Below are 11,956 nucleotides of genomic sequence, written 5' to 3' on the forward strand. Positions count from 1 at the left end.
GGCTCCCCTGGCCGTGCGTGCCTGCCGGTGCGTGCCTGCCCGTGGCAGTGTGGCTTCCATCTGCTGTTCTGCGGCCCGGAGCCTGCTGCGCTGCCTTCAGGCACATCCTTCATGCCCGGCCACTCAGCCACCTTTCGGCGCGCCTCAGTGGGCCGGGGAGAATGGGCCCAGGGCGCCCACGGGAGCACATAATCTCCCAGGTAGCCTCCTCCTTGAAGCACCTCCAGCGCACGCTGTTCGCAAACAGCAGGACGCCCCTCGCTCCTGGGCTCCTAATCCCTCCGACGCACAGGAGAAGGAGGTCGCGGGGCTGTGAAAGAGACAAGAAAGGCGAGGGGCCGGCCGGGCGGGAGCGCACACAATGTCCGCCCGCGGCCGCCGGCGGCTGCGCCACAATCAGCGCCAGCTGCAGCCCAATTAAGCTCAACAGGTCACAGGTGTTCCAGACAGAAGATTCTTTTTCACAAAACCACTTTCTTGAAAGTACCTAAGACTTTTTAAAGCACTGCAGCCCATTTCTTTTGGTAGATTCTTTAAAGCTATTTAGTACCCTTGAAATACAAAGAAGCTGAAAAGCACATTTAGGCCTCACTGGAAGGCGCGCTTTCTTCTTGCCAAACAGCAGGAGCCGCGGCGCCGCCGCCGCGGGGCCCGGGACGCGCAGCCCGGGCTCAGCGTGGACCCTTGCAGCTGCCCCGGGCAGGGCAGGGCCGGCTCTCGTCCGCGGCCCGGGCTCTGCGCGCACACTGCTCGGTGCTCGCGCAGGTTACTGGCGCCAGGCCCTCTCCGTGTTCTCAGCATGACAATCCCGAGGCGGCCGGGAGCCCAGGAAACTAGGGAGATGCATTCAGCTGTCCAGAGCCACGTTTCTCGTCCTGTGAGGTCACTATAAATCAGCCTTCTCTCCTAGCACATTGAAAATTGCCGACCTCTTCCTCTCCTCGGATCCGAGCGCTTCCTTTGCCTGCAGAGTGGGGTGATGGGAACCAAGCAGAACTTCAGCCGTGGGCTAAGCTGCCTTCAGAACTTTGTTACCCTCCCGCCTTTCAGAGGACACAGATACCTCTGCGAGGCAGTTAGGAAGGAACGTGGTGACGGTTCGGTTAGAATCTCAGCCTGCCTGTCAGAAGTGAGCAGTTCTTAGCTCCCCTATTAGGCCTCCTTGGGGCAGCATGCGTTTTTCCCAACCTTACAAGCCGCTGGTGGGTTTGTGTTCCTGATGTCCTTCTCATAATCTGCTTACAGTCAACAGAAAAGAAGGGCACATACTAGGCTTTATCTGGAAAATGGAAGCAACTGTACTTAAATTAATATTGGGGTTCCTAGTCTGTCAGTGCCCCCAGAAAAGAACATGGTGCTACTGTGAAACTGGAGAGAACAAGGGCAGGGGTATAGCACAGGAGGATGAATACCCAAAGTAGTGACCAACACTCTCATGTTTTCCTTCCTACTGATTAGGTTTTGGTAAAGTCTTTGCCTTGACTGTTTATCACATCTTTTTTTTTTTTTTTTTTTTTTAATTCTACTGCCTGCTTAGAAACCATGTGGGTTTTAATTTTCGCAATAGGCCTGTTTCTCTTTTACTAAGCTGAGCCACCTGTTTAAACTCTTCTTGTCTCGTGGCTTGGGGGAAAGAACCGTAGGCTATGTATAAGAGGTTTCATTTTTTTTTTTCCACAGTGAAGTAAGACATTGTTCTTATTCTTCATGGCATTCAGAATTCTGCACAATTGCCTCTTTTGCACTTTTGCATTTAAAAGTGAGGTAATTAGATTTCCCAAGGTTCAATGGTCAAGAGCCTTCTCATCCTGGGAAGTTGCTTCCCCACACCCCTCCCAAGTGAAGTTGTCTCACGTAATCCAGTTATTGCTGTATTGTTGTTCTAAAGGCACTGCTTTTTCAGAGGGCAAGCATAGCATGAAAATTCATACTTGTATGTTCTCTTTCATTGCTGAGTTACTTTTTTCCTGCATTTGAAAACGATTACTATTTTCCTCAGTGACTTTGTTTTGAGGATTTCTAAATACTTTCATTAAGAATCTTTTCCTTTCCTACCTCTTAGGAACTCAGTTCAGCTATGCCTAAATCTTTCATATAGAGAGTTCCTGCTTATTTTATGTTGTTTTTCAGATATCTGACAGCTCTATTATTATTGCAGAATCAATGGAAAGGGAATTTGTGACATGTTGGCACCAAATAAACGGGTGTCATGGCCACTGCAACAACAATGTGTCTTAGTTTAGCTCTGACAGTGAAATCTTGGGCCCACTCTGCTTGTCTTTTGTCTCATTTTCTCATTTTCCCAAACAAATAATACGGTCACTTTTGCAGGAAGGCATATATAGATCTTAAAAGTTTGGGTATTGATTTTTTCTTCAAAACTGAAAAAGAACACAGACTGCAGACACTGAGTTTTACAGAGCCAGCCAAAACAGTGTTGCTTTTACAACCTAATGGCAAAAGCAACCTTGCTGGTAGTTGGCTAATAATTCATTTGAATGATGTAGTCTGAAGCCTATGGGGGAAGAGGAGGACATGGTGAAGGGATTAGGGGAAAGCTTCCAAAATCCTTTTTGCCAAAGATGTTAAGGCATTCGAGTGCCAAGCGTTTACTTTCTAAACGGGTTGGTTTTACATTCCAGATAGTCTGTGATTCAAATTTATTCTACACATCTTCTCATGAGGTTCTTATGTGGCCTCCTGGGAGAAATTCAGCTGAATTCCCCCATCACTGACCAGTCCCAGCAGAATGTATGTGAGGCCAGCAGAATGATGAGTTGTGTGGGCCCTGTGTACACTGTAGAGAGGTATATGCATAGACGTACACGCACTTACCTCATTAGGTCGTCTCACAGACTGCAGAGATAAAGGTCCTACTTTAAATTGAAAGCCCTTCTCAACTTCTATAGAATCCAGTCCCCAATAGAGAGAGAGAGAGAGATTGGCAAATTTATCTAAAATGCCATCAGCAGTTCATTGATGCCACATTATTTTCATCAAATGGGTCAAAAGATCACCATTTGTACAGTTTTTGTTGTTGTTGTTGTTGTTGTTTTTGTCCCAAAGCTTCCATTTCAGTCCTCTAACCCAATATGTATTACTGTATTATCAGTAAATTTTCAGGGATATTTCTCAATGACTGTGCAGCTTTCCCCTTGACAACCCAGCAGAAAAGTTCCTGTCCCCGTGTAACAAATTTTGATAGCTAAGGAAGCATCCCTCAAAATAACACAGGCATACCTATATTCTTGATAAAATTCCTAATTTATATTATTTCTAAGGACAGAACTAGATTCAAAGTAGTACCCCAAACGGAAACATTGCTTCAGATAACATATATCACAGTGTTAAACAGTTTTTGTTACTGACATTACCATTCCAGAGACTTAAGTATAACTGACAAAGTATAGGCTGTATGAAACGTAAGTAAAAATATTACAGCATATGGGCCAAATCTGAAAAAGATGCATATAAAGTGTACTTTGTGTAAACTTGTTTATAGTTAAGGGACTGTTGAGTTCAATTCATCAGATATGACCGTGTGCTTCTCTACAGCACAAGTGTATGCTGTGGCTACTGCTCTTTGACCCTGTTAAACAGACTGGTCCTTCTCCAGTCTCTTTTTTCCTCCCTTTCCCTCTTTTCTCTTTTCTGGACTAGGAGCGAGCAAAAGAAAAAAAGGATATGCGATAGGCAAAAGCCATTTCGTGTCCTGGTTGAATTGTTCGGTATGCACCTCCGAGAGTGCGTGCTGAAGATCACCACTAACTCGAAAGACAGCCACCTCTAGGTTGTTCTGCCAAAACCAGGGCAAGGGGAGACTTCTGTGGGAAACCCCGGGTTAAAGAAAATTAAGCAGATTAGCAGATTGCCATTGCCAGCCTTCACAAAAATCTTTCAAATTCGACTGTGCGGTATGGGAAACAGAGTCTATGCACTGTTACCTAAAACTTATTTGATCATGAAATACTTCTTCCTCTGAAAAGACACTGATATGTCAAGGGGAATGTTGGCATGGGCCCCGAGAGCAAGCAGCAAAGCGACACTGTTCCTGAGAAGTATGAGTGACCCCAGAGCAAATAGAAACCAACCGTCATGAAATAAGCTTCCCAAGAATACTTCCATTTTCAGGCCTACCTTTTTATTTGGGTTAGGAGAGAAGAACCAGTATTCGAATTAATGATTTTCCTTTTAGAATTTCTAAGAAGCCCTTTCATGAGGAAAAAATAAAAACAAAGGAACCTTTAGGAATTATTCTCTGTCAGCTCCTTGTGCATCAGCTGCTTGTGAATTGGGGTTAGAGCTTTAGAGATGACTGTCATTGACTAGCCTTCACTGTCATTATGGCCCACATGACTTCTGAAAACTATCATTTTATTTTTAGTGACATTTTGATGACAGAACTACTCTTCTCTTTCTTTTTTTTAATTCCCCATTTTGGCTGCTGAGGCTAAATCAATACAATCTCTGGTCTCTTTCTCCCCATCTTGCTGTTTCTTTGCCCACTTTATTCCTCCTGCTCAGAATGCCCTTTTCTGTCCTATATGCATATCTAAATTCTGTCCTTTCCGCTTCGATTTATGAAGCAGTAATTTCTCTCTTCTTTCCATACCAAAGCACTTTGCCTGTAGCCTTGCTTAACTGTACCTCTAATACCATGCCACATGGGGCAGTTAATTGATGTCCATGCCCTGCTGGTTGGGGAGCATCAGAAGACAGATAGCCATGTCTTAGACATCTCTGGACCCTCCACCTGGGTTCATCTAGTGGTTGTACAGAGTAGCTATCCAGTGGATGTTGACTGATGAAAGAGTGACTGGTTAATTATTTGTAGTGTCCTACTTCCTCTCAGTTACTGGTTGTATATTGCTAAAGCAAATATGATAGGAAAATAAAAGTGGCAGAAAGTATTGCCTAATTGGTTCTTCAGGGCATCCCTTATAAATACTACGAAACAGGAAAACATTTCTTGAGTCAAGTGTTGAATTCAGACTGTCCTCCTGCTACTCTTGAAGGGAGAAGACTATGGTCCTTCTTCTGGACAGAGAAAGACACCTTTCTATGAGGTGCTTGAAAGTACCAGTATCCAGCTGCTCTGTTTCCCTGGTCGTTGTCTCTCGAAGGTTCTAAGGGTCATCTCTATTGAATTCAAACACTTCTCAGTGCACTTGTCAAAACTCTGTCCAAGTTTTCTCTACCTCACAATTTTGTAGTTCTCCAAATTGGATGGAATTGTTAATTAAGGGTCAGGCCAGTACTAAATATAGTAGGACAATTACTCTTGAATGTTAACATATGCTAGAGGCTCTAAGTTACAGACATCCAGCTTTCAAGCGGCTGTTACTGCTCTGACCACATCTCACTCCCAGTGCCCCCTCTGTCACTGCCCTGAAAGCTACCACGGAAAGGCAAAAAGCAAGTTATAGCTTGGGAAGATCTATGGACAAAGATGCAAAGGAAAGAAAGTTGACCTGCAAAGAGGAATTGCTCAGGGTTGCTGACCCCAAGAACAGCAGCCTTCAGGGCCTGGGTGACCTGTCACTTCCCACTACCTACATTTCTCTACCCTGCCTTGTTAGGCCACCTGAGATTCCAGTAATTAGAGAAGTATAACCATTCTTTCTCCAGTCTGATTACTGTGTGCTGAGAGAGGAAACCTACTAGACCACTGGTTCACTTTCTCAGATGTACCAGCAGTAGGAGCTACTCACTCTGCGGCCATGTGAACTAAATTCTGGGAACTTGGAGAGGGTCCGGGCAGCCTTGCAGTCACCTCTCCTTTCCTCAGCCCAACCTCCCCACACCCCACCCCACCACCTTACACGTGCTTATCTGGCCTCTCCATTTGCCATGCTCCCATCACACTATGAGAGGCATCACTGCATTGTACAAAACCTTGGGGAGGGGGGGACACTGTTCACATAGCAGTGAATTAGCACAGTCATTAGTAATTGTCTAGCACGTGTGGTAGGGATTCAGTAAATGTTTGTAGCCATTGTGTGCTGGGTCCGGGATTCTCTGAGATAAGTCTCAGTTATGAAGTGCGCAAGACATGGCATTGGCCCAGGGCTGGTGACTTCTCTACTCCACTTAGCTGGGGAAGGATCCACATAATGGAAACATTCCCTGTACTATCTCAGAGAAAGAGCTAAAAGTCTGCCAGGCCAGCAGGAAATTCAGGCCTTTTTGCCTCTCCCAGTGATTCTTCTTCAAACTTTTCAGCCTTGCAACCATTGCTTCAGAGTCTTGCAGATAACAAGGGCACCTGAGTGACTCAGTCAGTTAAGCCTTCAGCTCAGGTCATGATCTCAGGGTCCTGAGATGGACTCCACATTGGGCTCCCTGCTCAGTGGGGAGTCCGCTTCTCCCTCTGCCCCTCCCCACCCCCACTTGTCCTCTCTCTCCCCCTCTCTCAAATAAATAGATAAAATCTTTTTTTTTTTTTTTAATTCTTGCAGATAACAGAAGTGCTGCTCAGATGGAGGGAAGGAGAGAGTTGAGGCTTTTCCCTACTTGGTTGCTTTACCTCCCTTCATGGAGGTCCTCAAGGTCCCTTTGAACAGAGTGGAACCATTGGATAGCCAGTTTAGCATGCTGGGCATTTCATGTGCTTTACTGTGCTTATTAATTATTACATCTTGTTTTCAAAGTAACTCTCTTTGCACCAGAATGTGTGGTGAAGTTGTTTTACCAATCCCTGGAAGTTTTGTTCTTTCCTTCAACAAGTTGGTAGCCACTCTTTTTGGAAAAGCATTAACATGCATAAGCACTGTAGTCAACTTCCGTGCTCATTAATGAAGCCCAGAACTAATAGTTACATTGTCGTAATTTGACAAAGCCATCTAAATCTATGCATGTTTTTTGAAAGCTCCCTAAACATGCTGCTAAATCCCCTAAAAAGCTCCTAAACTGCTTTGGCAGCCATTAGCCAAGCATAAGCAGAGGAGCTCTTTTCAGTAAGTGAACAAACAGAGAAAATATGCTGAATGGCTGGACAAATGTGTTTCGGCTGCCCTTTCACTTACCGATACAGAGGTGCAGTCAGTACCAATCACTGTTTTCCCTGCTGCCCTGAAAATCACAATATCTCTTTTCATCCCACAGGCTCTTTTCACCACAGTAATGTGTCTTTAGAATGACACTGGCATCAGCCTGCTTCCGCTGTCTGAAGTCCAGAGAGCTTAAAAACACATTTCAGGATTCAAGACTCGAACCTTCCTCCCCTTCCGTTTTCCGACCGCCCACTCTGCCCTCCCTCCCTCTGCAACCACTCCACCCCCTCCCCAGATTCTTGTCAGTTCTTCCAGCTCTCCTCACTGAATAAACAAAATTCACTTCTCTGTCCGAATGCAGCTCTCTAAAGTAAACGTAGAAAACTTCTCTCCGATATTCCCAAGATCTAAGAACTCAGTTCAAGGGATGCGCATAAAGAAATGCTCTTATATGTCGGTAATAGCTCAAAGGTCAAAAGGAATGTGGAAATTCTGTGCCCTGACGAGGTGTGCTGAGGAGCAGGACCTCGCTGTCTATCTGAGTATCTCCTTCCTCTGCCCTCACCCCCTTGTCACTCGGTCCCTGCCTGCCCCCGCTGCACATACACACTCACCTTTTGTCGTCTCGTCTCAGAAGTATGTGCCTGCACCTGTGTTCCGCCTTTACTGTTGGGAGCTTCGTAAGAGCAAATGCCGTGTCTTATATCTCTTTTGGCCGCTCCTGATTCTGAGTACTTAATACATTGCTTTGGAATGAAGGCGATTACTTTTTATCCTTCTGAAAACTGAAGCGGAGTAAGTGCAAAGATACATGTTAGCGAGGTGCTTCTAGTTGTAGCAGTTGTTGGGGCGGAATATTTGAAACACCACGTTTCTAAAAAACAGTACTGATTGTTTTTTCTCTCCCTTTTTTTGTATGTTTGTTTTTATTTCTTTATTTTGCTTCAGATTATAGCAGTCTGTAGAGAGGCAGCCCTTCTGGCTCTGGAAGAAGACATTCAAGCCAACTGCATTATGAGAAGACATTTTACTCAAGCCTTGAGCACTGTGACACCGAGAATTCCTAAATCACTGAGATGTTTCTATGAAGAGTATCAAGAGAAGAGTGGGCTGCATACACTCTGAGAAAGTATACATATTCAGTATGCTAAAAATGCTTACTAGAGAAAACTTGTTTCTTTTTTAAGAATTTTTTCTTGAGAGTGTCAGAAAAATCCTTCATAAGCAAAGTGTCTGAAATATGTTGACTGGAAATTGAGGGGCTTCAATGGTTAAAGACATTTTAAATGATATGGATACAATGAAAATATCCATGAAAGTCTCTGGACATGAGTTTAAATCAGTTTTATCTGGAAATGTGTGCTGAGTTTTAAAAATCAAACTTTAGCTTTTTCATTTTTGACCTAGTTTATTCATCCCATGAAATGCTCTCCTAACTCCAGAATCTTTTCCACTGCATTCCTAAGTGCCCAGCCTATGAGCATCAGTTTTATACAAGAACATAAAGAATGCATGTGGATTAGTCCATAGTGAGAAAGATTTACAGATCTTTATTTTTAAAGGCCAGCTAGTGAAATAGCCAAATGCACCAACCAGGTTTATATATATATATATATTTTAAGATTTTATTTATTTGACAGAGAGAGACACAGCGAGAGAGGGAACACAAGCAGGGGGAGTGGGAGATGGAGAAGCAGGCTTCCCGCAGAGCAGGGAGCCCGACGTGGGGCTCGATCCCAGGACCCTGGGATCATGACCTAAGCCGAAGGCAGACACTTAACAACTGAGCCACCCAGGAGCCCCTGCACCAACCAGGTTTATATGGCATGTTTCCAGATATGTTTTGTTTTCATTATAATCCACACCTACATTTTTGCTTTGGCCTTCTTAATCTGTACTTAACAGTGATTAAAAAAAAAAGAATTAAGAGTTATTTCATGTAACGCCCTTTGCAAATTTAAAAAATTGGAAATATAATCCCAATCCAGGCCTAGAGCAACAGAGTTGTTTTGTTTCATAAAATACTATAAATAAATTGTATGTTAGTGTTTTAATTTGCACCCATTTTCAGGTTACCAATAAACTTTTTCAGTTCAAAGATAAACCAAATTGTACTCTTAATCATATTGTCTTATGCTGCATTCGAAATATGTATATTTGTGCTCCTAATTATTTATCTTTAGGATTTCTTGACACTTTAATATTCCATAAATATCTTTGAAAAACTGTCAGAAATTGACTCCCTGACTTCCAGTTGAGAAGTTGGCAATGGAAAGAATGTGCGCTGAGACATGCCCACTGTAGATCTTTGAAAATTTCCAGAAAGACAAGTCAGGCGAGAAATACCTGATTATCACAATAATGGGACTATACAGTGTTGTATTCTGAAGTCATGTCTCAAAATATCTTATCCTTTGACTATCAAAAATAGATTTGTAAGGCCCTTTTTCCCAGACTACATTAGGTTTATTAGTATATACATAAAACCACCCAGGTAACAAGGAATATGACCACTACTTAGAGCTGTGCTGTCAAATGTAATAGCTACTAGTCACATATGGCTATTTAAGTTTAAATTTTAATGAATTAAAATTAAATAATACTAAAAATGTAGTTCACCAGACACGTTAGCCACATTTCAGGTGTTCCATAGCCCCCTGTGACAAGTGTCTGCCATGTGGACAGAATAGATTGTAGAACATTTCCATCACTAGAACATTCTGTTGGGTTTCTGCTGATTGAGAATATAAGGCTTACACAATGAAATAAACAGGACCTCAAGATTACTTTTATGCTTCCCATTTTCAGAAAATAAGAGAAAAACCTTATCCCCAAAGGCCTAAACAGAAAAAAATTTAGATTCTCACTGCCAATAAAATAAAAACCAGCAATAAGCTTGAACTAGCACAGGCTCTCAGGCTGGAAGCTGGGTGGTGGGGAGGGAAGGGGGCAATCTCAGTCAACGAGGAGCTCAGCTGTTAATGACCACTCAGACCCTTCAGCCCATGTGACATAGAAGTCATAACCAAGCCTCAGACATAATGCCCAGATCACTAAAGACCAACACCTTCAGTGTAAGGGCAAATTAGAAAAAAATTCCTCCTGCTGACCAGAGAAATCACAAGGAGCCTCTCTTGACTTGCTTTGTGCTTTGGCTTTGAAAAGAAAAGAAGCAGCTCCTCTGAGAATTCTTTGAGCTTACCTGACCACGGCTTCTGGGTTTGAATTCACACCACCTTTGTGGTACAGAAGCTTGAAACCTAAAACTTAACATGAAAATATGGATCCATGCTAAAAATATCCTTGGGATGACTAGCAGTTCCAATAGTTGGAGGAATATAGCCTTACCCAGGCCGCAGAAGATTCCAACAGCTAAAACCCTACTTACAGAGTTTATAATCCCAAAGGATGTGGAGCAGTGGAGCATAAATTGGTACAGCTACTTCGGAAAGCAACTAGCATATTTAGTAATGTTGAAGACCCCTATAGTCTTCAGAGTTCTCCTCGGTGTATGTCTCAGAGCAAGTTGTTTTCAAGGAGGTCATGATTAAGAAAATCATAGCACTAGTATTTAAATAGTAAGAAACTAGAAACGATCTATCCATCAGTCAGAGAATGGATTTCTATGGATACCCATACAATGCAATACTTATGGCAGTAAAAAAGTAATTAAAGCTACATGGAAAATGGGAATTTCAAAAAGAACATTTCAGAAGAATATATTTATTTAAAGTTTAAGGCATGCAAAATAATATGTTGTTTATGGGAACACATGTAGTAGAAGACTACATGGAGGGAAATGAAAAGCATCAAATACCAGGGAGAATTTCCTCAGGGGAGAAAAGTTGAAATGTCCTATCTTAAACTGGGTGATGTGAATACAGGTGTTGATTGTAATCCAGTCTACACTTTTTTATGCCTAAGTATTTCATAATAATGTTTAAAAGATCAGCCTTAAACTGACACGTTATGCTGCAAAGGGCAAAATGCATCTCAAGCCCTGTTCTGCGTTCCTAACCAGCATCACAATCCTATCCTTCCACCCAGTCAGTGGACTTCCAGTGCAATCCACGATGCCTACCACCCTGTGTGTCTGGAAAATCAGAAGTACCAGGATGATGGAATAAAACCGAAGAAGGCAAAAAAAGATCAGGCTTTAGGACCCAGAAAATGAGAAATCTGTTGGTGAGAGTTAGTGGTTAGGTGATCCTCCTCTGAGGGTGGTTGCTGGGGGGGGATAAATCTGGAGTGAGATCCGTTTCCATGGCACTGTGGTCGCTCAAGGAGCAGGAAATTAAGAATTTAAAAAGATTTTAGAGGGGCGCCTGGGTGGCTCAGTTGTTAAGCGTCTGCCTTCGGCTCAGGTCATGATCCCAGGGTCCTGGGATCGAGCCCCGCATCGGGCTCCCTGCTTGGCGGGAAGCCTGCTTCTCCCTCTCCCACTCCCCCTGCTTGTGTTCCCTCTCTCGCCGTGTCTCTCTCTGTCAAATAAATAAATAAAATCTTTAAAAAAAATAAATAAATAAAAATAAAAAGATTTTAGAGCATTACATTTTTAATCTATTACAAACCAATTATTTTTTCCTATCTTTAGATAGCTAATTATTACCATTGAAAAGGCAATGATCATCTTTATTTGAAGTTTGTGCCCTTTTTATAACAGTACCAGTAAAAACCTGAGTCATAGAAAAGAGCAGGTCAGGTGTCACTAATAACAGTTTACCCCAGCTTCATCTCTGTGAGGGCTTTAGTTCTGATGCCCGAGTCTCCTATGTGTGGATTTAAAATCGTGTGTATTATTTGGGTTTGTTTGTGATTGAATGACACAGTATAGTTCATGGAAAATTTAAGTGCAGCAAGAAAAGAAAATATCCAGCTTCCTGTCTTAAGAAAACAATTTGCTTTATTGGCATCTGCTCAAATGTTTGTCGTTGGTCCAGAGTCTCTTCAGGGTTTCAGGATAC

The 11,956-nt window shown here is 42.9% G+C and overlaps 1 protein-coding gene across 2 annotated transcripts in view; it reads left to right on the forward strand.

The window, feature by feature from the left end:
- The window catches only part of SPATA5 (spermatogenesis associated 5), a 335,078-nt gene extending 326,488 nt beyond the window's left edge, over positions 1–8,590 (forward strand). For both annotated transcript variants that reach the window (XM_032412773.1, XM_032412774.1), the window contains one exon: positions 7,941–8,590. In XM_032412773.1, coding sequence (XP_032268664.1) covers positions 7,941–8,117 — 177 coding nt within the window. In that variant the 3' untranslated portion in view covers positions 8,118–8,590. The remainder of the gene's footprint in view (positions 1–7,940) is intronic.
- Positions 8,591–11,956: the final 3,366 nt, after the last annotated feature.

Source organism: Phoca vitulina, unplaced genomic scaffold (assembly GCF_004348235.1).
Source record: "Phoca vitulina isolate PV1807 unplaced genomic scaffold, GSC_HSeal_1.0 scaffold14, whole genome shotgun sequence".
NCBI lineage: Eukaryota > Metazoa > Chordata > Mammalia > Carnivora > Phocidae > Phoca > Phoca vitulina.